Genomic DNA, 27,743 nt, shown 5'->3' with positions numbered 1-27,743 from the left:
TTCCTCGTTATTACATTTTCAATGCTTAAAATCATATTCTTTATATTGGAAATGTTGGGGACAAATATATAGGAGGTCTTATTTTTGTAGACTTATTACGTTCTTCCTGTTCGGAGTTTATTTCAACATCTATAGCTTGTTTCTTGTTGTTTAGTACTTTAACACTATTTAGTAAGTTGATATCATAGGTTGTATCAGACTATACACAAGATTTTATAACATTCAAATCATTGTCTGAAAGCCAATGTCTCTTATTTCTAGTTGGCACCAGTTGCCAACCGGTTTGATTTTGGTCGTCCTCCCCATTTTCATTAGAACAAGTTATTCGAGTCGTTTCATAAAATTTCGCAGTAGCGCCAGTGTGACAATAACTATGATCTTCACATACACTTGATAATAAACCTTTATTTACAGTTGAAAGGTTAACCTTTGAGGAGTGAATTTTGTTACAATTAAGTCGAAGTCAATAGTTTTCGTAACATAATTATGGATTGACACTAACTAGGAATTTTACTACATATTTTAAGTATTTCTAGACTTTACAAAAAATAAGTTTAAATTATTATAGATTGAAAAATGCCACCAGAAAAATAAAATCAAACTGCACTGTTCACTTATCGCAATCCACATGTTAGACAATCCTTGTCACGGTCACCGTATGTAAGTTAACCGGACTTGTATAATCAGCTGAACAATGGGTACTAAGTCAAAAAAAGAAGTGTGCTTTTAGGCATAGTAATAAACGTGAAATAATAACTGGACATGGCTTTAATTTTTACTCTGTGGATCAGTCACAGGATGTCAGGATGAGGATCTGAGTTCTGAGAAATAACAAAAGTAAAACCCAACCAATCAGTCCAAAGCAAAATGAAATAAAAAAATACAATCAGAATCAAAATAAGAATACTCTGAAACTGGCTGTTTAGTTTAAAGTGGGGTGTTTGTAAAGGATGTGTTTAAACAGGCTATGACATATTAACTTATAATAATTGAGTAAATTTGTTTAAACAAAATTTAAAATGTTAGTTTAGTGTTTGTAATATTGTTCAAAATTTTTGCACAGTCTACAAGATAATGAAGAATTCTTAAGTCAGGTAAAGGAACACACGTTATTATTATTTCCAAGTTATACTTGTCACAAAGTCTGGGAAGGTAAAAACCTGAACCCAAAGAAATTATAGTCTACCAATACTAGTCAGCTGCATGATTTTTAACCTTTGTAAATAGTTTTATACTTTAGGAACAATTAATAAATAACTTTCAGTTCTAAAAGACATGTTTTCTGATGCAAAATATTTGCATTAGATGGAAAATACTCATTATGTGTCATTTAAAGAAGCAGACTTAGAAATTATATTTTTTTAAATAAAATATCTGAGATTATAAAATTAACTTTATCCATATTACCTAAAATAATATAAAACTACTATTGACAATTTCGTATAATAGGCTAGTATAATTTCTACAATGGATTTTAGTCATGTATGAACTTAACCTTCAAAAGGCACACATATTTTTGAACCAACAGGCACACAGGGGTTTACTGGACTCTATTTAAAAAACAAATATAGAACTAAATATAAATAACTTATATTTTATAAGTTTTGTTTGTTTCTTTAAACTATTAGTGTATGCTGTATTATACTGGTTAAAAACAATAAATTTAACAATTTATAAATGTTTTCTCAAACAATGCTGTATTTTTAGGGGGGAATGTAAGGTCTTTAAATATAGTCTCGTGTATGAGTTTTTTTAAGATTTAGATGTATAACTATATAATAGCTAACACTTTATTATATGTAGGGAGACAATATATATGTATGTATTTATTCCATCATAATTATGACCTATCTTACGCAAAGTCACAAACAGACAAAATTTAGCCATAAAAATATCTAGGCTACCTATATAATTCAAAATATTGGTTTTATAAAATTGAATAATTTATTTGATTGGTTATTGATTAAACATTGTTTTTGGTCAATAAGGAATATTATTTTGTAGATGGAGCTTATATTGGTTGCTGATAACTTACATTAAAACATAAAACCAATATTTAATACTTTTATATTTTTGTATTACATTTTGTATTAAAAATAAAAGTATATAATATATTGGTATTATGTTTTAATGTAAGTAAGTTAAGGAATATTATGTAAATTATTTAAAAAGTAACCACATAAATGAAATAACAACCAATATAATTGAATATAGACAATGGGGAAAAAGCGCAACCTTAAACAGCACAAAAGGATACATTGGACCCCAAGACAAATAAAATTGTTGATTACTCAGCTGACAGCTGGCAAGTAAGAAGGCCAATAGTGGAGCTTGAAGCCTAGTGACGCAAAATTAATTACATGGGTACCAAAATTTTGTATAAAAAACTTAAACTGAGCAATATGAAAAAAAAATTTATGTGGGTCCTGAGGACCTCAGTGTGATCTTTAAAGGTTAAAAAAATGTTAGTACACAAACATGAATTGTATAACTATTTAAATTTAGGTCGAGTTATGTAAAAAATAGTGTAATGATCTTTGGTGACTCAAGCGATCAGACCTAGAATTCTGATATTGTGATGGAGGCAAAGTAAATGTAGAGAGGTTTTTTATTCGTCGCTATCAGCACGCCAAAGGTACTGCTGGTGGCCCTACTGGTTGCCAGAAGAGTTAGTGTCAGCTCCAGGTTAAACTACTTGGTCCCTATTTCTATTTGTTTTTAAGGCAGCAGTATAATAAGCGACCTTCACAAATCTAACTCAATAAATTCTAAACAATAATTTAGTCGCAGATTTGATTGCCCTGATGGCCGTTTATCATACTATAGCTATATTTTATAACTCATCATTAAATTATTACTTTTTATATGTAATAAATAGATTAACTATATCATGATATAAAATACCTATAATATAATTCGGTCCGTTATTTTGTTTTAAGTTTTGTCTCGAAAATCTAATTTGGTCAAAAAGTGTTAAGTTCCATCTGTTTAGATTATTATTCTACCTAAGGTATTTCAAGTGCTATAGTTGTACCCGACCAAGAAAATATATACAACAAAAAATTAACTTCAATTCAAAAGCGTCTACTTTTGGCCCTTTTAATTTTAATTTTCTTTCTGTCTTAGTAAGAAGAGTTTTAGATTTTTCTAGTGCCATAATGCTACTTTGCTTTTTGTCTTGATGAAGGAAATATGTAATTTACATACAACTAAAAAGTCACTGCGATCCAAAAGAGTTAGATACGACAGATTAAATTCACTTCCACTCTAATTTATTTAAGATTCCAGAGAAGAGTTTATGTTGTTGCACTGACCAAGAAAATAAACACATGCGGGTTTTGGAATCCCACTCGGATTTAAAAGCACTTTTTTGCTGTCTGCAATGTTTTTGGTGCTATAAGTAATATTGATTTTTTACCCTGATGAAGAAAATATGTGTATATATAAGCTTAAAAGACTAATCAAAATGCATCTACTTCCATCGCTTATATTCTATTTAGATAAGAAATATGTTTAGCTTTTAGAAAATGTTTGTAATGACAATTGTTGATGCAATTTATTTTGTTTGATAACAATAAAGATATTTGTATTTGTATTATTCTGCTTTTGATATATGAGGGGTAGAATGTGCCATCCCTTTGCTTTAAAAAAAACTAACGTAACGTTACGTAACGTTTTGTATTTTTGCGTTATAGTAAAATTATTAAGGGAGGCAATCAGTTTCGATAATCTTATGTGCAAAACATTCTCAGCTTTGTTCATCATGGTGGGTTTTGGAATAGCGTTTAAATGTTATTTTTAATGTATTAGATGGTTTATTCATCACTGGTGCAATCTAAAATAAAATTTAGATAGTAACTTAGTTTTTGCAATCTGCATAACATTACTGTTCAAGCACTGTATTATTATTCAATTAAAAAAAAATTTAAACAAATGTTTCTGCCACTTTAGTGAACTTTAGCTGAAACTGTCAACAGCTGTTTAGGGTCAGTTAACTTTGGATTATGTATCATAAATTAATATTCTAATTATTTTCAGGAATTATTAAATATTTTGAGAAACTTTTCGAATGTTTCTCATTTTTAAACCTTCCTTGGACTTCTACAAATATTTAAAAATCAGAATTAACCAAATTGGTCTAGCTGTTTTCGAGTTTAAGTGAAACTAACAAACACCATCTCATTTTGATATATTAAGATATATTCCTTTTTTAACTCTGCTAATTTCTTCTTGCATTCTACATTTGGTTGATTCAAATCAAGGATATTTGTGTTTTTTAACAATTTTAAAGGTTTTAATATTTGTTCATTAACAACACCATATTTATCGATACTAGGTTTCACTACTACTTTATTTTTCTTTTTGACTAAACTTACATATTTTTTTACTTTGCATCAGTTATTTTATCAGCTTTTTCAGTATGAGTCATTAAGTTTTCTGCACCAACTTCAAAACTTTTCTTACATCTTTAAATCTTGTTTTCAAATTACCTTTAAAAATCTTCTCTTTTAACCTCGAGTACATATAACTATAACAAATTAAAAATTTTCTTCTCAAAAATTTTAAAATAATTTTCTGTTTTCATATCAGTAGGCCCTAACATCTAAATTGTCATCTTCTGACAGATTTGGTAACAAATTTTAAATTTTATTATTAAATTAATTTCTCAAACTTTAGGTTTCTATTTTGTAAATGTTTGGTTTTGATTTGTGTACTAATACACCAAAAATATTTTGTTACTTCATATTTATTTATTAATAATTTGTTTAATACTTTTTCAAAATCTTTATCTTTTTGGTAGTTTATTTAAATTGTAGAAATAACTCCACAAAAGTTAATGGATCTTCATAATCTTGAACTTGAGAATCATTATAGCCTAATATGTTATTCTTAAATATTTTATTCGAGTTCTGTCAGGGAGTTGTCTTAAATTCTTCCACATGAATCAGAATAGTAAGCAGTTTTATCTTTTTTGTAATAACGAACCTAATGAGTCCACTTTCCAAAATTGAATCTAAACTTACAATTTCACATTCACATTTTTGAGCTTGAAAATTCATTACAAATTTCTTTTAATTATACCAGTTTTAATGGTATGTTTCAATATTTTTAAGTGTTTGATTTCATATAATTTAAAGTTTTTTAATCTAATCCAAACTAAGCAACATCATTTAATTCTACCGGGTGATTCCGATAAAAGTGCGAATTTTTTTCAGGGTTGATAGAGGATGTGAATACAATCAATTTTTGTCCAATACATAAGGGGTTGCAAATGTTTCATTACTGAAACCGTTACATCGCCGCTCGCACACCCACAGCAAACATCAGGGAAGCGCGCGCCCATGGCGGCGAACGGGATGCCGGATCAAAACTAACTAGGTAAAATAAGAACACCGTGGTCAGTATACTCAGGTTCATTTCACTAAGACAAAACATAGGCCTATCCAGTCAATAGAAATATATATAAGTATATATACTATAAATAAAAAAAAATAAAAAGTGCCTGCAGTAGTAGATACCTCAAACAATCCTTGTCAGGTGCACCTGCATACAAAAATTAGAAACGCCATAATTTGAAACAAGAAATGCCAATTTCACCCGTATCCTTCGGCTAAGGGCGGGCTCCTAATGAAATCCAAGAAATAACTAAATATAATCTAAAACTAACTTAAAATTAAATAACAAAATATAAACTATATAAAAGGCAACAATAACAATAAAAAATAAATAAAGAATATAAGCAGGGCATCACAGAAGACTAGAAGCAGGGTGTTGACTAGAAGAAATGTCCATCATGGTGGCCCTCCTTCAGCAGAGCGCAAAAGCGAAGGTTCTCTGCGACCACGCAATGATGGAGAGATGACAGGAGGAAACAATTCATCTCTTGGACCTCATCAGTGAGGGCCGTAAACTTAGCCGCACATGTCAGAAGGAAAACAGCTCAGCAAAACTAACAAAAACACTTAATTAAACAAAAATTTAAGCTGGAGCTACTCCTAACTTGTACACCACGGCTCGGAGTCTTTGCCACTCTACCGGAAAAGCCAAACGCCTTCAAATGGTCAGTGGCCTCTGCAGCCAATAAACCACACACACACATACACTATATAAAAACACACATGAGCTGGGAGATATAGGTATTGAACCGGCTCAGGACTCCCCCCCCAAAAGGAGGAACTCCCCTCTGTTAATTTCTTCAAAATGAAGAACCAAACGAAATGCCTCTCCCCCCAATGGTTGAAGAATTATAAACCGGAAACCCTGAAGTCTGCAGAAGGTAAAACCAAGAAAATCCAGTTGGAGGCAAGAAATCCCTCCAAGAGTTGCGTGGGTACAAAGAAGAAAACAGGAACCTTGATCAGGAAGAAGGAGCAGAGGTGATCAGGCCTCTGGACCTAAAACCCTCCCGCACAGACTAAAGAGAAATCACGGATGACTCCGGCAAGGCTTCAGATGGGATATGTGCGCCTTCCTGAAAATCTTCCCGGACTGAGGATCTCCCAGTCGGGCAGTCACCGGAGTCAGAAACTTCAAGATGCGGTGGGGACCAGTCCACCTGTAGCAAAGTTTAGCAGCTCTTTATCCACAGCCGAACTGACTGGGTGAGCCTTGCAGTAAACTAGATCCCCCACCTGGAAGGGATTGGCAATACGACCTCGGTTGTACTTCCTCCTTACTAACTCCCTAGCCCGAATGAGATTCCGCCTGGCTGCCTCCCAAGTGGCTTTCACATTGGGAGTACCAGGAGGTGGCAGAAGATCGCTAATTTTCCAAAGGTTCGCCAAAGGGTTGTTTGGCGGAAAGCCAAATAATAACTCGAAAGGTACCGCCTTTGTGACTTTCATGCTGGGCCGTATTAAAGGCGAATTGGATCCAAGGTAGTTGTTGATCCCAGGTGGTCTGATTTTCCGCATGAAAGGCAATGAGAAGCAGATCGAAGATTGCGATTAAACCCGTTCGGCGTGAGAAGGCTGAGGATAGAAAGGGGAAGTAGTCACCATGGCGGATTCCGTGCCCAAAGCACATTTTTTTAAAAGATATTGGAGACAAACTGTGAACCATTATCGGAAACTAAGGTGGCGGGGATTAAAAAGTGTTGAAAAAAATGGTTACGAAGTGCTTGCACCGTGAGCTGCGCGGTAGCACTCCGCAATGGGAACAACCAAACAAACTTGGAGAAGGCATCCACACAAACAAGTAGGAAACTTATTTCCGGACTTGCTACGCGGGAGAGGCCCAACATAGTCAATGAAACCTTCTCCAAAGGTTTTTCCGCCACCTCAGATGACAAAAGACCCAACTTGGTATTTTGAGCGGGTTTTGCTTAGCGAGCACAGTTCACAAGAACGTACTCGAGCTGCAATATCCCGGTCCATACCTTTCCAGATGAACTGATCCCTAATCTTCGCGATGGTCTTATGAATTCCTAGATGTCCGCCCACAGGAGAAGAATGAAAATACTGAAAGACCATCGGTACAAGAAAGCTTGGCAGCACTAACTTAGGTTTTCTCCGCTGCTTGTCACGGCAGCATAGAGCACCTCGGTACAGAAAATAAGGAGGGTGGGCACCTCCGTTTTTAAGCTCATTGATGATAGCAGTCAGCTCGGGATCCTTAAGTTGGTGTGGAACAATGTCCGAAAAATGCCAGAGGAAAGTCTAGGAGCACGCCACAACATGGCGGCTCTGATAAATTCTGGTGGTCGTTGGGTAAGTGATACATGCGTGACAGAGTGTCCGCTATGATATTTTGGGTGCCCTCGCACGTGCTGCACTGTGAACTTAAGGGCAGAAATCTGGACTACCCAGCGACCAATCTTCCCGAGCTGACGGGGGTGGGCAAGGAGCCAAGAAAGAGCCTGGTTGTCGGTTTCCAACAAAAATTCTTTATGTTCTAGGTAACGCCTGAACTTGTTAATTCCAAACACCGACAGCCAAACACTCCAGCTCATAAACAGAACAACTCTTCTTCTCACAAGGGGTTAACGTGCGTGAAGCATAAGCTATGGGCTGCCGGATACCATCTACTTCTTGCGATAAAACAGCAGCAACGGCTAAGGAGGAAGCATCAGTTTGCAAGACGAACTTACGACTGAAAATCAGGCATAGCCAAGACTGGAGGCTGCATCACTGCCTCTTTTCAGCTGCTCAAAAGCAGTCTGTTGCGCTTCACCCCCACTCAAAACTTGGCACCCTTTTTCCTAAGAGAGTTCAGAGGGGCCGCCACTTCAGCAACATTTGGGATGAAACGACGATAAAAATTTATCATTCCCACAAAACGGGCAATCCCCTTGGCATCCTTAGGAGGAGGAAACTCCCTGATTGCCTGGGTTCTCTCTGGATCAATACAAACACCTCGGGAAGAGACAAGATGACCCAGAAACGATATTTCAGGCTGAGCAAAACTCACCTTTTCAGGATTGACGGTAAGGCCAGACTCTCGCAGCCTAGTTAGAACTTCCTCTAGATGAGTCAAGTGCTCCTCATAACTCTCACTGTACACAAGCAGGTCATCCAGATAGTTGAACACGAACTTAAATTTGACATCATGAAAAGATAGAATCCAGGAGTCTGGTGAGTGTACTGGGCCCCCACAGCCAAGCCCATTGGCACTCGGGTGAACTGGTACAAAATTCCAAGGCACACAAAAGGCAGTGATAGAGGTCGAGACTCGTGTTTTAGAGGAATCTGATGATATGCCTGATTAAGATCAAAAATGGAGAAATACTTGGCCTTACCAAACCAGTCGAAAGCAGAATGCAAATCGGGGAGAGGCACGGAGTCAATTTCTATCTGAGCATTGAGCTTTCGATAATCCAGGACCAATCTGGACTTCCCATTAGGTTTCGGCACTAGAAACGCTGGACTGGAAAAATTTGAGCAAGACGGGCTCGATTACCCCACTCTTAAGTAAATCATCAATCATATTCTCAGAATTTCCATCTTGGGCGGAGCAAGCTTATATGGATGGGAACGTACAGGACGGGTGTCTGTAAGACGAATCTCATATTCCAAGAGATTGGTCGTGCCCAGTTTGTCAGTTAGGACTTCAGGAAAACTGGAACAAATCTGCCTTATGTCCTCAGCCTCTTTCGGCGTAAGATGTCCTAGTTGGTCAGGAGGAGTCAAGCTCTTATCTTCCATCTCTAAGGCAGCCGTCCCACGAGACTCGACATCTGAAAAGGGAACGAGCACCCGCCTGGCGAAAGCAAAGAAAACATGACTGGAGGCCAAATCCAAAATCATGCCAGTTTTTCCCGATAAAATCTGCTCCCAAGATGAAAGGAAAAGTCCAGGTCCTTAGCCACCAAAAAGCTCCAATCCCAAGAGAAATAATTAATTTTGATGTGAATCTGGGCACTACAGATAATAGGTAAAGTGTGCGTGAAGCAGTCCAGCAGATAAGTGAACTAGGCTCAACCTGCCGTATTAGCCCAGAGGATTTTAGATCTTCAAAAAAACGACAAAGAAATCAGGCTGCGTGCTGACCCAGAATCAACCAGGGCCTTCTGCACCACATTCCCCACAAGCACATCCAGTTGTGGGCAGGTTGAGCGGGCAGCCCTTACTCCCTGCGCAGCCAGAGCAGCAACCTCCCCTCTCGCCGGGCCAACGATGATAACTGTCCCCCAAGTCTATTTCTTCTGTTTTCTTTCTGTTCTGTATTAAACCAGCTACCCTTTTACCTTCAAAATTAGGTACATATTTGCCCTCAAAATTACCTTTACGGCACGAGTCGGGCTTACTCGTCCGCAAGCTTACTAGTTTTTTTTTATTAAGTGGACAAAACGGTCTAATATGTCCCACTTGCTTGCAGCCATAACAGGTAGGAGGCTGCCTACGGGAAGGAGCAGCTGCTGGCTCAGACTGCACCGGAGCATGGACCGGCCCCGGAGGCAAGTGAGGAAGATGCCTCGACATGGCCTCCCTTTGATCATCCGCATCCTGAACCCCTCTAGAGATGATGGAGAGGCGGTCCAAATCCGCAAAAGATGCGGGACGGCTACAAAAAATCAAACAGGAGCGTTCTTCAGGTTTAATGCCCTCCAAAATAAGGCTCACCAACTCCGTTTCGCTCAAGCTCAAGCGCAACACCCGGGTTACATCCCGTATCTCCCCGACAAAATGGCTCAACGTCTCGTCTGGTGCCTGAGGACGGTAAACCGCGTTCCACCCGCAAGCGCTCCCTAACCCGAGCAGGTACAAAGAACTCCAAGATCTCGGCGTGGAACTGGTCAAAGGTGGCACCTCTCTTAAGGCAGTCTAGAAGGCGATCAAAAAGCGGCCTTAAGGAAAACTGCGCTAAAATCTGCATAAGCATGGCATCTGTCATACCAGGAAATTCTCTTAGCTTAAAAACTTCCAGAAGGAAATGGATAAGTAAATTAGTGTCAAGTCCATCAACTCTGGGAAGTGTTGTAAAACACTCCCCAAAGGATGAGGCAGTTTGCCAAAGCTAGAAAAGGGAAAGGCACAACTATAGATGATGCCTCACCAGCCGCTTCAGGAGGGCCACTACCCAATCGGAGACATAGTAACTCTGGGAGGCTCGAAAGAAAGAGCCGGTGGATGGTTAGCAAAAGTAATGGTAGTGGGAACCTCCGTTGGAGTGACAGCGGTAAAATAGTACCCCCTTCTCTTTCACCGAGCGCACCTCACTCAAACCATCTAAGGCTTGTTTTAATTTATTACTGGCCGAAAAAGCCCAACTTTTAATATCAGAGTCTAAACTAGGAGCTGACATAAGTAAAACTATTCTGTCACGCCAATGTAAAAGCTGAGATGCCCAATCTAGCCTTTGCTGACCCGGACATGGGAAGTGACTCAAAATTAATATCGTCTTCTAATTCCTCCATTCGGGTTTTACAAAACTCAAATTCTGTGTTAATTTTGGAACTCTGCATTCCAGCTGCGGTCCAACGCTATACAAGCCCGTAATTGAGCTCTTAATGCCCTCACATCTCCCTCGGGCTTCTGTCCTCTCGCCAGGACCTCAAAAACCAACTCGGGCTTGCGTAGATGTTCAGGCACCAGGGAAAAACGCCATACCAAACAATTAAGACAAATAAATACAACAATAAACAACAAAGCGTACGCAACAATTACTTAGTAACCTAAGTGGACTCAACTCACAAAAGGCTTACACTGACGAGGTCCAAGGGAAGAACTCAACACCTGCTACCCAATAGAAGGATACCCTGCAAATATACACTAACCACAACCTACAAACACAGAAAGCAATAAATATAACAAAACAACACATTGATAGGGGAGAAGTAGAGTACAGTTAGATAAATTTAGCGGTTTAAGCAATTTAGAGTCCCTTGCTCCTGCAAAGGGTAAGTCTGCAGAAGCAAGGACACTAAACCAATTCCACCCGGTATCCTGTGCTAGGGCGAGCTCCTAATGAAAAAAAAGTTGTGTACTCTAACCTCCCCCTACCTAACACTAACCTACAACCAACAAACAAAACCAGAACTGAGAGACAGCTGAGAGAGCAGCGAACCACGCTCTGCTACCATTGAAAACCGTTACATCGCCGCTCGCACACCCACAGCAAACATCAGGGAAGCGCGCGCCCATGGCGGCGAACGGGATGCCGGATCAAAACTAACTAGGTAAAATAAGAACACCGTGGTCAGTATACTCAGGTTCATTCACTAAGACAAAACATAGGCCTATCCAGTCAATAGAAAATATATAAGTATATATACTATAAATAAAAAAAAATAAAAAGTGCCTGCAGTAGTAGATACCTCAAACAATCCTTGTCAGGTGCACCTGCATACAAATATTAGAAACGCCATAATTTTTGAAACAAGAAATGCCAATTTCACCCCCGGCTAATCCTTCGGCTAAAGGGCGGGCTCCTAATGAAATCCAAGAAATAACTAAATATATCCTAAAACTAACTTAAAATTAAATAACAAAATATAAACTATATAAATGGCAACAATAACAATAAAAAATAAATAAAGAATATAAGCAGGGCATCACAGAAGACTAGAAGCAGGGTGTTGACTAGAAGAAATGTCCATCATGGTGGCCCTCCTTCAGCAGAGCGAAAAAGCGAAGGTTCTCTGCGACCCACGCATGATGGAGAGATGACAGGAGGAAACAATTCATCTCTTGGACCTCATCAGTGAGGGGCCGTAAACTTAGCCGCACATGTCAGAAGGAAAACAGCTCAGCAAAACTAACAAAAACACTTAATTAAACAAAAATTTAAGCTGGAGCTACTCCTAACTTGTACACCACGGCTCGGAGTCTTTGCCACTCTACCGGAAAAGCCAAACGCCTTCAAATGGTCAGTGGCCTCTGCAGCCAATAAACCACACACACATACACTATATAAAACACACATGAGCCGGGGAGATATAGGTATTGAACCGGCTCATTACTGAGAAATTGAGTATTATCCAGATGACTCAGTGGTTAAAATCTATTTCATACTGGCAGTAATTTTACATTCATTGTTTTTTTAGTGACTTTCATTTTTTCCTTTGGTGGAATTTTGTCCATGAATTGTCCAATGAACGTGTTTTCAAATCATGTTTATAACTCTAGTTTAGCTCATGCTCTTTATTTTCCTGTGTAAGACTTGTCCTCACTGTTTTATTATCTTTAAAGAGCAATTCCTTAATAACGTCAGTTTCAATTTTATATATATATTAATTATTACATTAAAAAGCCAATACAGTAGAGTCGATAATTTGAGCCCTGGTAATCTGAGGTTCCATGGTATCCAAGACAGCTTAGAGTAAAAAAACGTACTGACATAACTGCATCCAACAAAAAATCAATGAAAAAATCCAAGTATGAAAAAACAAGTTCCTTTTCTCTGGTTTAGTCAACAACATCAAAAAGGAAGCCCTATTTCGGGCCTGACCCTTCAGGTAAAAGCTTTGTTTTGCCGAAATGGGTTTTTAAGAAGGTGAACCAGATATTTCTGCAAGTGCAGGATGATTGGACTGTTGGGAAAAACAATTCGGTATCAGGCAGCTTGAAATATGCAGCAAACAATTGTGTGCAGATTCTGAAGTCGTTGGAAAGTTTTGTGAAAAGTTTCAGCAGATTATCAAAGGCGAAAATCTTACTGTAAACCAGATTTACAATTCTGACAAAACTGGATTGAATTTTAAGATGTTACCCTCCAAGACCTTTGCCTCTAAAGAAGAAAAGGCAAAGGACTTAAAAAATCAAAAGAGAGAGTTACAGTGTTAGCTGCTGCAAATGTTAGTGGTAACCACTAAGTAAAGCTGATGGTAATTGGTAAATCTGCAAAACCTCGGGCTTTATTAAATATCTCAAAGTCTGGTTTGCCCGTAACTTATGCAAATAAAAAATCTGCATGGATGGACTAAGCAATTCTTAGAAACGAAAAAATATTGAAAGAAACAAAACTTGTGTTTGAAAGCGATTTTGACGCTAGACAACGCTGGGTGCCATCCTGATGAAGAAGAACTCACGTGTGAGGGAATCTGCACTCTGTTTTTGCCACCAAACGTCACTAGCTTCATTTAGCCTATGGATCAAGGTGTATTAGAAGCTATTAAAAAAATGTATTGATATTGTTTGTTGCAGTGTATGCTGCAGGCAATTTTCTCAAGTAAAATTATACAATGTGGTCTATTGGGTAGCCGATTCTTAGGATGAAGTTAAAGCAGACACAATCAATAAATCGTGGCACAAAATCTTGAAAAAAGACCCCAGCACAAGTGAAGAGAACAATCTAGATGACAATTTGCCCTTAGCAGAACTTATAAAGAAGCTCCCAGATGTGAACAAATAGACACAAGTGAAGTGGCCGAGTGGTTAAAAAAATTATGAGCAACATAAAGTTACTAACCAAGCTATCATAGTAATGATATGTGGTGATAATGATATCTGAACCAGGTGACCCAGCAGTGATGACGAGGATGTGTGTGAAGAGAGTATAGCAGTGATGACTCACATGGAAGGGCTAGCAGCTCTGGAGGCAGTGTCTAACTATGTAGAACAACAACCGGAAGCGACTCTAGTCGATACAATGCTCCTCAGATGATGGCAGGACATCACTGCAAAAAAGAGATTGTCAAATTTAAAGCGAACAAAAGTAAACTATACGTGCATACCAGGTAACTGAATGATAAATTATGTGTTTCACTGTATATAGACTACTGTGTAAATTAAATATATAAAATACATTGAAAATGCTTTTTTCGTGTTTATTCTGGGTAATCTGAGTTACTCAAAATTCAAGTTACCACCAGCCTCAATTACTTCGTATTATCGAGACTCTATTGTATTGCACATTTTGCGTAGCTTTCAAATTCCTCATGTAATACTAGATGGGCAATATAATATTATCTGATGATTTGCACTTGAGTAGCCATTCAATAAACATTATTTAGTATATACCATAATAAGTGTACTTTAAGACTTATGTATTTAATATGCAATATGCACAACTTTCAAGGTTAGGTTAAATCAAATATTGGTTAAAAGGGATTCAGCAGTTACACTATCTCGTTACTTAATTCTTCTGTTAAGTAAAGGTATGGAGAATAAGCTCTTAAGTATGTTCATTACATAAGTGCCTGGCTACAAAAGAGCAATGTGGTGGTAATTTTATATATAACGATCGGGTTTAATTTATTTTCAGAATCCATGCACCATGCTGCCTCCGCAGGAAAGCATAGAGGAGCTCAACGGGCTGAACACTGCAGAAGCTCTGAAGAGACTTTACAAGGATGTTGAAGAGGTGCTAGCTGAATATCAAGCAACTACTGGGAAGAAGTGAGTTACAATACACATGATTTTGTACACCTTGCTATAAAGAATAATTTACTTAGAATGGCTGTTTTCTTAATCCAAAGTTGTTTTTCACAACTATTTTCACGTAGCAATCTAACTTATTTTTATACTAAAGTGGTTGTATTCCATATTGGTGAGAGTAAAAATCATAAAATTTTGTGACAACAGGAAATTTAATGATATCAGCACTCTAAACAAAACACTTTACTAAACTTCACTTTTTAATAAAATTCATTTCTTTAACACATCAAAATGATTTTTTTTTGTAAAAATTTTAATTACAAATTTATTTAACACTTTTAATGAACAAATTAAAAAAAACTGAATTACTCTAATTTTTTTAAAACTGTTAGCTTGTATTTTTTTTGTTGTTGTAGAAATCAGTTAATTTTGTGTGATGAGTATAATGTGTGAACACAACTAATATGTATTCAGGTGTTTCACAACAGTGACAAATATTTTAGAAATCGATTTTGTGTAACAAAACAAGAAAATTATTCAGTGGAACATTAGTCCGAATAACACTGATTAACTGAAACCAAACATCATTATTAATATATTTTGGGAAAATTTACAGGTAATAAATACTAAGAGCATTTATTTGACTAAGAATTCTTTTACAAATTGGTAAAACTTGTCAAAAAAATGGATATTATTAGTAAAAATTCTAATTTTTGGGATTAAAATTCTTTAATTTTTTATTGAAATTTTATTGTTACGTTTTCATACTTGATTCCATCTGGTAAAATCTAAAATTTTTGACCCATGTGTGATTTTTGTTTGCATAAATCTAGTTTACTATGAATATGATATTATCATATTTCTGGTATTTTAAGGGTGTATTGGAAGATTAGTATGACAAAGGAATTGGGTTTGGTAAATGAAGCTGTTCCATATATATAGCTCCTTTACATGCAATTTAGTAGATGTTGCATGTGTGTGACCACTGCTGGTTCGAATGAATCATATTTTTGACACCAATTTTGAGTTTGCCTTGTTGCTACGATCAAGAAAACACATCAAAAAGTTTATATTTATGGCCATTCTAATTTAATTTGTTGGATAGTAACATTTTCTTTTATTACTACTACTTAATATTTGATACAAATGTACAGCTAAAGCTACATTAACAATGACACTAAGCGTTTGTTTCTTTATAAACTGAAAAATATTGTTAATATTGTAGAACATTTAGAGCTGGAATTAGTACATTAGTTTAAAAGCACACTTCAGTGAACTTTCATCTAGCATAGTACTTGCCGACTGCTTCAGAGGGAGTTTTCTGTGTCAAATTCTGACCATCTTATGTTTTGGGGCATTTTTTAAGGTAGATAGTACTTAATTAATTGCTGAAATCTAAAACAGCATTATATATTTGTACTCACTATAAATGTAAACAAATTGAAAATACTAAACAATGTTTACACAGAACAGTTGATAACATTAGAAATGTTCTTTTAATTAATATTTCACAACTATAGAGACCAATGTGGGATTTTGTTAGTACTTTAAAGACCAGTGGGGTATTTTCGAAAATAAGAATAGGCCTATATTTATCCAGGAAACCTTAAAATAATCATGTCAAATTTCAACCCAATCGGTTGCATAGTTTATGCATGAAAGCAAGCCAAACAAACAAAGGAACTTTTGCATTTATACTATTAAAATTAGGATTTGAGTAATTGTAACGGAAATAAAATTATCTGTTGCAACAATTCCAATATGTATGGTATGACAAAAAATCAAGTTATTTTATAAATAAACAAAATTCAATTAACATGTAATAAATAATGAAAATTACTTCATGATAGTCAGTACTTCTACTCCTACTTTCAGTTGTAACATTTGGAGATGAACAGGTCTTTAATTTCTCGGTTGTGCTGTAAGCTTCTATACACTATTCAACTCGGTCCAAAGAACCAGACCATACCAGGTTTGCTTAATGTTGGGATGGATAAATGTTAAGTCAACAATTGTCCATACACTGTTGAACTTGTTTGGCTGCACCATGCTCTAAACCTTGATTCGATTTGCTTATGTTTATGGGCGATATGGTAAACTAGAGGTTTGGCCAACTTTTAACTCTGCCTGGTCCACTATCTGACCCAAGTTGCACAGAATTGCAAACCAAATCAGATAGTGCCTGGTGAACATATGCTCCATGTCACTTGCTATGGTAGATTGAAATATGTAGCTTTAAAGGTATTTAACTAAACTTTACGTCAACCAGTGACCATTTTTAGCTTTATAATAATAGATTTTGTATCTTAGATAACACATAGTATTTATCAACTGTTGGATGGTGTTTAGGAAGCAGTGGATATGGGAGGTTCTTGACCATCGAAGCCAGCACTCTCGCTTCTGCTGGGTTCCCATGGTGGCTTTCATTATCTCGGCAGTGGTGTTGCTGTTTTCAGGGGTTGCTCTGGACAATGGATTAGATGGGTGAGATTTTATATATGCCTTTACTTCAACCACACCTTACCTGTTTAAAAAAGTGATGTAAATCCAGTGATTTCAAGAAATATACATTTATTCAAGAGATAGGTAATGTATGTTTCACACATTATAAAACTTACTAGCCTTTATTATTAAACCTCTAATTTGCAATTGAATCGTTTATTTCAGAAACCCCCTAACTAACAAAAAGTAAATTTTAGGAAAACAATAAAAAACTCTCCTCTACAAACACATTTTTTTTTCTTTATCTTAGGTTTTTTTACGTTGGTTCCACCTACATTTAGAAATTGCTTAGTTGTGTTTTTATCTCTCTACATATTACATTTTTGTAGAAAAAAAATTATTAAAAAAAATCAGTTTGAAGGGTTTCTGCACCAAATGGTTGTTCCATATACACTTTTCATTGTCTTTATATTATTTTATGGTATTTTTTGGTGTAGTTAAAATAAATTACACACTGAACAAGTGTCAAAAATGATTATTTATTACAGAGAAAACATCTATTTGCAAATAAAAAGACAGAAGTGCAACTTATTCACACCCTTGATCCACTTCCTCAGGGTTTTCAGAGTCAGTTGTAGGCCACAGTAGGATTGCATTATAAAAATGTTCATAACCTCTCGTGTACTCAGTTAATTTTCTCAAATCCTGTATCTTTTTCCTTGTTAATGGGTACCTGAAACCATTCCACTTTTTATAAAAAAATGCAGTTTACTGATGAGAAATAAAATAACAAAAACTTGTTTGCTAATTTTTATCATTCCTTTACATTATTCTCATGGAGTTAGTCTAAATTTTAGTGGAACAAATTTTAAGAAATAAGTTTAGGCTTACCTTTCCTTGGGGGATAGGCCGGCTGATTTGGTAGTTCTGGAGGCTTATCACATTTCAGGAAGGTGAATGTAGATGAAATCATACCATCAATAAAAGGTTTCACTACTACTTTTTCCCTTTGTTCTTGAGCTGAAACAAAACTGCTTATATGTTGAAAGTTTGAAGGGCTCCTTGTCTTTTTTCGGAACATTCCTTCCTGAAGTTTCATCAGAAGCAGAAGTGGACTTTTTATAAGAAAGTGGCCACCAGTCCTTGAAATTCAAGATTTCATCTGTTTTAACCATGTGAACTGAAAAGCGGCCTGTATTACTAGCCCTCAAAATAAGTTCTCTATATTCTTCAGGGGTGTAGATCCTGTCTACCTTTTCTTATGAGACGCTTTATACAACCAAAATCCCTATCACAAGGAGAGTACGAGTGCCCTCGTACTGGGAAGTTGTAAGTGATTGTCTCCTAGTTGCAGTTGTCACACAAATTCATTTAAAAACCTAATTACAGTGTTGTTCTTGTTTTGGCCGAAAAGGTCCATCACTGAATAAGATCAAATGTTTTACAGAATCTGGGATCTCCGTTTTTTATATAGTCAAAAATAAAAGAACACACCTCATTGGGAGATTTGTTTCCTTCCCCTTCGTGATAGACGTACATCTTGGCCTTATTTGATTTCAAATCATGAATACAAAAATTGTTTTACCCATAATTGCCTCATGTAAAATACCTCCTGTACGGGTATGTGGGGCAGGGGGAGGTTCTGCATAAAAATCAAAACATATAGCAACAGTGTCATCATTTGTATCTTCACTTGCTAACTGTAAGGAATGATAAAATTTTTTTGCTCTCCTTTTGTGAAGAATTAGCTCAGCAGCAACATTACGTTTTAGCATTGTCACACATAAGGGGATCCTTTAATTTACTGGAAAAACTTTTCGCACTGACAGCATACGTCAACTTGAGGACGACCAAATGAGAAATTAAAATTTTCCTTAAAGTAGCCGTAATAAAAGTTGTATTTTACAACTTTTTTCTAGATCAGGATGTTTATCTATAAACATTTCATGCATTTTCTTGACAGTAAGCCGAGCATCTAAGTATTTCTTTGGCTTACCACCATAATGAGTTTCCTTTATTTCATATGACTTTATATGTTGATCAATAAGTATACAGATATTTCCTGGTATGGCGTTTCCACTTCGGGTTTTGCCCCTCAAGTCACGTGGAACTTTTCTCCTGGAGCAAAAGCTGACAAATCCCTTTTCATACGATCCAGCTGAAATTCCATGGACTTTTAAAAACACACTTTTGCAAACAGGTATAAGACAACCGTTAATTTTTAAATGATAAACATAAGTATGATTTCTTTCTCTTGAAACTTCTAGTGTCCTGTTCCATTAGCTCATTTGGTTCTTCACTCATTGATTCAATATTTTGTCCACATTTGGAACGCCTACCAATTTCTTTGGCCTCAACAAGTGTTTTGAAGGTAGACATCTTGAGCATTTTTTTGTTTCCAGGGAGTAAAAAAAGTTCCAAATGTTTTTTCTTGGACTCATTGTTTATCTTACGATGACATTTGATTGGACACTTACAAACTATATCCTCGGTAAACACTTTACTTGACACCTGCTTACCTTTGTAGGAAACATAACCTGCCCCCTTTACTCTGGCATCACGTATGATATAACGTTTATAAACTTTCTGGTCGTGTTGTTCCTCTTTTCTTTCCTTGGTGGTTGTTGCTCCTCATCAGAACTTTCACTCATTGTGACAAACACGTATAGTTAATAAACAAAACTGTGATCACTATTCACTAACTCAGATTTTCTGACAAGTTTAGGTTTAGGTTAGTTAAATAAGCAGTATTAACAAACAAACAACAGCTGACCAGAACTGAATGAGTGGGAAAAATGCTACTGGCTCAGTGTTACCAACTGTCATTTCTCATAAATTTTAAATTATCCCCTATTTGTTTTCAGAAACCCCTCAAGTGTTGTCACTTGAGGGGTTTCTGCACTAAACAGAATATTCACTTGCATTTTAGTGTTGGTTATAGAGGTTACAGATAAGGGGTTCTACACCAAACTGTGTGGTTTATACTAATACTATAGTTTCTAACAAAAAAGTCAAATTAAAAAAAAATGTCGGTTAGGGGGTTTCTGAAATAAAACTATTCAATTGTTAAAGGATGGAAAATATAAAAAAAACATTCCTTTGGTAGTATACAAAGTGTATATTTGATCTTTATAAGTAAATATATTAACAAACATAATTACTGGTTGATTTTAACTAAATCAATTTTCCGTTTTTACAAACAAATGCATGTTTCTAAGATTTTAAGACGATAAGAGTTTTTAAATACTTGGAAGTGTTGCAAGTATCATGCCATTAATTAGTTGGTCTTCATAATCATTATACCGTCATTGTTGTAAAAATTAACCGTCTAAACTAAAAATGCATGTTTAGTTTGACGTTTAAAAATGGATCCTTCCTTCAGTGAAATCTACCTTTTTTTTATTAAATCGGCAGGAATATTTATTTCTAAACCATATATATTTTAAGTATATCATAATGCAGATATGTCATACCCTTATGGTGTCATTTTTTATGTAGCAAGGATAAAATCCAAATAATTTTAGAAAAGGAGGACCTGGTTTCGATTATACATTATAACAGTAGTAGATAGGATCATATATATATATATATATATATATATATATATATATATGATTGATATATATATATATATATATGATTGATATATATATATATATATATATACAGTAGAGTCCCGTTCATCCGACCTAATTGGGACCGAGCCCTATTCGGATTATGTGATTGTTCGGATTAGCCAGAATTACAGAAAAATACGGTTTTAAACTTGAGAATGGGTCTATTTTGTTATAGAATTATCAACATTGTTTATTAAAACATGTTTTCTGACTGTTGCATTGTATTTCTTGATAAATAAACGTGTTTGCGAATACTAAGCACATTTACCGTATTTAGTGTGAGAGTTCTATTGTTAAGCAATGTGAGCGTACTGGATATTGTACGGGTCCACGAGCTACGGGACGATGAGAACCTGGGCGATAAGGAGAGTTGGTGCCACACGCAGATGGTGCAGCAGCGCTTAAACCTTGCACTACGATACCTAGAGCAACAGGCTACTGCTACACCTGCCGATATCATGTTTATGACACGATGGTGAAACTACGCGTCATCCAATAGACTCTCTTCAATGCGACGGAAGACAATAACTGAATTTATGTCTTTTAACAATTAATATTGTACTCAATAATAATATCAGTACTGTACGCCCAATTTTTGTTTGATTTCACTTCTTAATACAGTAATTTAACTCATACTTAACCTATAAGTTTCAATTTGGTACTGTATTTAACTTCATTATTTTTGTACTGTACCGTACACAATTTGTCTTAATAAAATACTGTATGTCTATTTAATTAAAGTTTTCTTTGTTTATGTACGAAATGATGCACCAATTTTCATTTTTAAGTAATTAGTTCCTATAACTGCTCATTATCGTTAAAAATAATTCCTCCTGGACCTGTTTCGGATTAACCGACGTTCGGATTACACGTGTTCGGATTAGCGGGACTCCACTGTATATATATTTATATATAACTACTCTAATAGATATGATAAAAATTTTGTATCAATGTATAGTAACATTTTTGAAATTTTTAAATGACCGGACGTGACGTTCTGGGATCAAATAAGCTGGGAAGTCCATTCCTACTGATAAATAATTCATATTACTGTGTTACTTTCCGTCCATGTTAATTATTTTTTGTTTAGCTAAGGTTTGTGGCTTTACTCCCTCGTGGATACTTGTGCAAATGGTAATCACAAGATACTATCATATTTGAGGTGTCAGATTTGTTTTTGACTTAACTGAACAAACTGTTATAAAATCTTACAATGTAATGTACACAGAATGTAACAGACATACAGTAGAGTTTCAATTATCTGACTTAAACTGGCCGCGGCAAGGTCGGATAACATGAAAAGTGATAAAAACTAGTTGAAATTGTGTAAAGGCCCCCATACATGAACCAACACCTGTATATTATACATGGATGAACTTTAAAGTATATTATATTGATTTAATTATGTTGTAAAGTATATTATGTTGTTATTATAATTTAACTGCTTCATATATCAAATTAAGTTATATTATGCAATGTTGGCTATGCAACATGACAAAATTCTACATCTGAGTTTTATTTCACTTCACTAACAAAAACCAATGCTATTAAATTTATTAATAGTTTAAATCTACCACAAATTATTGTTTATATAATTTTGAATTTTTAAATTGCTGTAATTGAAAATTAATTTTAATAAAGTCTCGTTGCTTAAAAATAATCCTCACCAATGTTAAGTCAAGGATTTAATTAATTTCACTCATTTGAATTTAGATTTTATATTTGAGCATTTGGTCTTGCTTCACTCACCAATTTCAGTTATACTGTAGCATAAATAGCTTTTAACCCTTACCGCGCGATGCACTCAAACGCTGAGTGAGGTTCACATGTTACTGAAAACGCTGTGAACTCAGATGCTGAGTGCATTCAATTTTATTGGCTACAAATGACGTGTTGTTTACAACAAACGTGCTAGAACGAAGGGGAAGGTTGATGTATGGGCCTGGGCAACCCAACACGTGGACACGGACCGTTCCTTGTCGACAGACAAAATATTATTTATTGTTTTTGTGTCTGGAGCTTCACGGCGACACTCCCAGGCAGCGCGGTTGACTCAGGGTCTGCGTGCGTGTAGTGCCAGCCGTCAGTCACTTGTATCTCGCTTTCAACTACGGATCGTTGCTTACTCGTTTTCTATTTTTATTCAGTTACAATATTATTTAGTGTACAAAGACATTTTTATAGTAGTGTTTATTTGTAGTGTGATGTAGTTTATGTGTTATAATAATGGTTATTTAGTATCAGTTAGTTTTTATTAGTATTAGTGTTTCTTTTGTGAAAATATGGCGAATCCAGACGATCCGGAGTTTGATAGTTTTTGTTGAGGGGATAATGGACACATCCTTTTCGAGTGCTTTTTATCCAAATGAACCAGAAGATTTCGATATGGACGATGTGATTTTGCACAATATAACTAACAGTGACACAGACAGTGAAAGTGGTGTTCCAAATGAAGGATTACCAAGTACTAGTGGCGGTAATCAAAATAATGACGGATTACCAGGTATGTCAACTTTTCATGAGGAACTATAGGCCTTATTCCCACAAATGATAATGAATGGATAGATGTAACCAATTTCGATCAAGGACCTTCTACTACTATTCCGATTTATAGTGTAAATACTGGGCCTAACTTGCCCACCAGCTTTGATCATAAGACAAAACCAATGGACTATTTTGCTTTATTTTTTAATGATGACTTGTTAAAATACATTTGTGATGAGACTAACTATTTTGCTAATACAAAAAAAACACGTTTGTTGTCACCAAATTCTCGCCTACAAAAATGGACAGACATATCTGAAGTAGATTTGAAAGCTTTCTTAGGAGTTATCATCAACATGGGCCTTTTAACTATGTCTAATATAAATAATTATTTCTCTACTAAGTGGGTTTAAGCGGATGCCATTTTTCAGCGATGTGTTTTTCTAAAGGACGAGTTTCTCAATATATTTTGGAACATCCATTTTAACCACAACGAAACGCAACTACCAAGAGATAAAGGGTTTCTTGTGAGACCTATTATTGATCATATAAAGAAAATGTGTCAATTGTTTTATAATCCAACTAATTCTGTAGCTATTGATGAAAGCACAGTTTCCTTCAAGGGAAATATTAGTTTCAAGGTTTATAACCCTCAGAAACCTGTAAAAATTTGGAATGAAAACTTTTTGTTGTCTCAGACTGTGATAACGGTTATGTTTATAATTTCATTCCATATTTTGGAAAAGAAACCTTGATTTCTGGTTCAAATCTATTGAAAACCACTCAAATTGTGAAAGTTCTCAGTGATTCTGTAATCTATAAAGATGTAACTAATCCCAAACGCGGTCTTCATGTATATACCGACCGCTACTATACAAGTCCGGAATTAGCCGCAGAGCTATTGAAAACTCATTGCCATCTCACGGGCACTGTAATGACGCATAGGGTTGGAATGCCACGTGGACTCAAAGAAAAATATAAAAAAATGAAAAAAGGTGATTTATTTTCGTACCGAAAAGGAGACACCTTAGTTGTGAGTTGGAGGGACAAGAGAGTTGTTACCCATGCTCAGCACTAAGAGCAAAGGGAGCAAACACGATATGACAATTGTTCCAAGTAAATGGCCCAATCAACCTCCAATACCAAAACCTAATGTCGTCCTAGATTTATACAAAGCACATGGGTGCTGTTGATAGAAGTGACCACTTCATATCCAATTACCAATTCATGCGCCAAAACAAAGAAGTGGTATAGGAAAATATTTTTTCTGGCTACTAGAAGTAGCAATTGTAAACTCTTATTTGTTGTATAAGAGTATACAAACTACACACGGCCGAAGACCAATGTCACATGAGGAATTCAGGGAGAGCCTTGTTGAAGATCTTGTGGCAGAGAAGGCAAGTCTACGGAGAGAGAAAGAGACGACGGCGCGCGCCAGCTGGGCCCCTTCACGAGCGGCCTAAGTGGGCGGCATTTCCCATCAAAGGCAGAAAAAAAAGGAGAAGGTGTGTTGTTTGTATGCAGAACGGACATAGACGTGACACACCATATTTCTGCAAAACATGCACATCAACCCCAGCACTTCATGTAGAAGACTGTTTTGAAGCATATCATACAAAAGAAAATTTTTAGGTAAAATTTTGATTTTTTTATTTACAAATATGTATATAATTTTGCTAATACAACATTATAATTAGAATTTTATTAATTTTTGTTTTATTTTAACATTACAGAACCTAAAACCAAACATAGCTTTTAAAATTTAAAATTTGTATTTTTTTTACATAAGTTTCAGCTTTTTGGGTACATTTAGCATTTGAGTGCATAGCGCGGTAAGGGTTAATATATGTTTAGAATTTAATACTTTTAATTATGATCAAATTTCACACATTTTTCTAAAACATGTGCTTCTTGAGTATAGGATACACGCACATGTATTCATTACCACTGCCAAGACAAGAAAGTAAGAAGGCTGAGATTCCACCACAACCGTTGTGGTTATAAAACGGGGCTCACATATCGGAAATCAACGGAAGTCTTTAGCCCTTCAGCCTCCAACCCAGACCAATATGTTTAAATGGGATGAAAACATTACATCTGTTTTTGCTTTATCAGCTGTTTGTGGTTCAAGTCAATTTCTGCTTACCTATCTTGGTGCTAACCATTTGAATTTGAATGATATCAATATGTTACAAAATGACTATAATTTCTCGTGAAGTGGCCCAAAAATCTTTTTTTTCATTTCGGTCTTCAGGAGGGGTATCTTTAAGGATTGTGACTATTAAATTAAACAAATTTTACTCAACCCCAAATCGATTGCACTGCCTTAACCTTCAACTCTGAAATAATATGTAACTGATATATACCTATTTCAGTTTGAAAAATATCATACGGCTCCATAATATTATATGATAATTACTTTCACTAAGAATGGCTATGGACTACAATTTTGAAAATTGCATGTGAAGCCACAGGTAATTTATAGTAACCTCTAAATAATTAAACTTGACTGTATTCCTTTAATAATAGTTATTTGTAAGCATCATAGTGCATGAACCTGTACAGGATCCTAGAAAAAAGCGTTTGGCGAACAAAGACAACATTTATAGTTATAAAAATTTCTTATTTGTGTATCCCATTTGTAGTTTTAACAGTTAATGTTAAGATACTGGTAGTTGAAATGTGTAGGTAAAGACAGTAAATGTATTCTTAAATTTACATCACTTACAGGTGCTGAGTAGTCACTTGCCATTTGTCCTCAGTTCCTGCTGCCTGGATGCCCAGGGCTTGCTGATATTGGGACTGCTGGTATTTAACCTGTCACTAGCCATGTGTAATGCCAGGCTTCGTCACAAAGTAAAGTGTTTATACGTACAAGTGAGTCACTTGCCATTTGTCCTCAGTTCCTGCTGCCTGGTTGCCCAGGGCTTGCTGATATTGGGACTGCTGGTATTTAACCTGCACTAGCCATGTGTAATGCCAGGCTTCGTCACAAAGTAAAGTGTTTATACGTACAAGTGAGTCACTTGCCATTTGTCCTCAGTTCCTGCTGCCTGGTAGCCCAGGGCTTGCTGATATTGGGACTGCTGGTGTTTAACCTGCACTAACCATGTGTAATGCCAGCCTTTGTCACAAAATAAAGCGTTTATACGTACAAGTGAGTCACTTGCCATTTGTCCTCAGTTCCTGCTGCCTGGTTGCCCAGGGCTTGCTGATATTGGGACTGCTGGTGTTTAATCTGTCACTAGCCATGTGTAATGCCAGGCTTCGTCACAAAGTAAAGTGTTTATACGTACAAGTGAGTCACTTGCCATTTGTCCTCAGTTCCTGCTGCCTGGTTGCCCAGGGCTTGCTGATATTGGGACTGCTGGTGTTTAACCTGCACTAGCCATGTGTAATGCCAGCCTTTGTCACAAAATAAAGCGTTTATACGTACAAGTGAGTCACTTGCCATTTGTCCTCAGTTCCTGCTGCCTGGTTGCCCAGGGCTTGCTGATATTAGGACTGCTGGTGTTTAATCTGCACTAGCCATGTGTAATGCCAGGCTTCGTCACAAAGTAAAGTGTTTATACGTACAAGTGAGTCACTTGCCATTTTGTCCTCAGTTCCTGCTGCCTGGTTGCCCAGGGCTTGCTGATATTGGGACTGCTGGTGTTTAACCTGTCACTAGCCATGTGTAATGCCAGCCTTTGTCACAAAATAAAGCGTTTATACGTACAAGTGAGTCACTTGCCATTTGTCCTCAGTTCCTGCTGCCTGGTTGCCCAGGGCTTGCTGATATTGGGACTGCTGGTGTTTAACCTGCACTAGCCATGTGTAATGCCAGCCTTTGTCACAAAATAAAGCGTTTATACGTACAAGTGAGTCACTTGCCATTTGTCCTCAGTTCCTGCTGCCTGGTTGCCCAGGGCTTGCTGATATTGGGACTGCTGGTGTTTAATCTGTCACTAGCCATGTGTAATGCCAGGCTTTGTCACAAAGTAAAGTGTTTATACGTACAAGTGAGTCACTTGCCATTTGTCCTCAGTTCCTGCTGCCTGGTTGCCCAGGGCTTGCTGATATTGGGACTGCTGGTGTTTAACCTGCACTAGCCATGTGTAATGCCAGCCTTTGTCACAAAATAAAGCGTTTATACGTACAAGTGAGTCACTTGCCATTTGTCCTCAGTTCCTGCTGCCTGGTTGCCCAGGGCTTGCTGATATTGGGACTGCTGGTGTTTAACCTGCACTAGCCATGTGTAATGCCAGCCTTTGTCACAAAATAAAGCGTTTATACGTACAAGTGAGTCACTTTCCATTTGTCCTCAGTTCCTGCTGCCTGGTTGCCCAGGGCTTGCTGATATTGGGACTGCTGGTGTTTAATCTGTCACTAGCCATGTGGGATGCCAGGCTTCGTCACAAGGAAATGTACAAAAAGGCAGTAGATTTAACTTCAGTATTGAAAC

The 27,743-nt window shown here is 36.4% G+C and overlaps 1 protein-coding gene across 2 annotated transcripts; it reads left to right on the top strand.

Moving 5' to 3' along the window:
- Nucleotides 1–555: 555 nt before the first annotated feature.
- On the top strand, nucleotides 556–27,743 carry LOC124370578 (transmembrane protein 94-like; the record flags this gene model as incomplete). Of its 2 annotated transcripts, XM_046828870.1 has the most annotated exon segments (5): nucleotides 556–1,094; nucleotides 13,896–14,116; nucleotides 14,644–14,777; nucleotides 17,106–17,240; nucleotides 27,607–27,743. In XM_046828870.1, coding segments are annotated over 3 exon segments (394 nt in total), but the record flags the coding sequence as incomplete, so codon positions are not given.

The sequence above is a fragment of the Homalodisca vitripennis genome, unplaced genomic scaffold, assembly GCF_021130785.1.
Source record: "Homalodisca vitripennis isolate AUS2020 unplaced genomic scaffold, UT_GWSS_2.1 ScUCBcl_335;HRSCAF=2099, whole genome shotgun sequence".
Lineage (NCBI taxonomy): Eukaryota > Metazoa > Arthropoda > Insecta > Hemiptera > Cicadellidae > Homalodisca > Homalodisca vitripennis.
The sequence above is the reverse complement of the archived record's forward strand: the minus strand, read 5'-3'. Positions and strand labels throughout refer to the sequence as shown.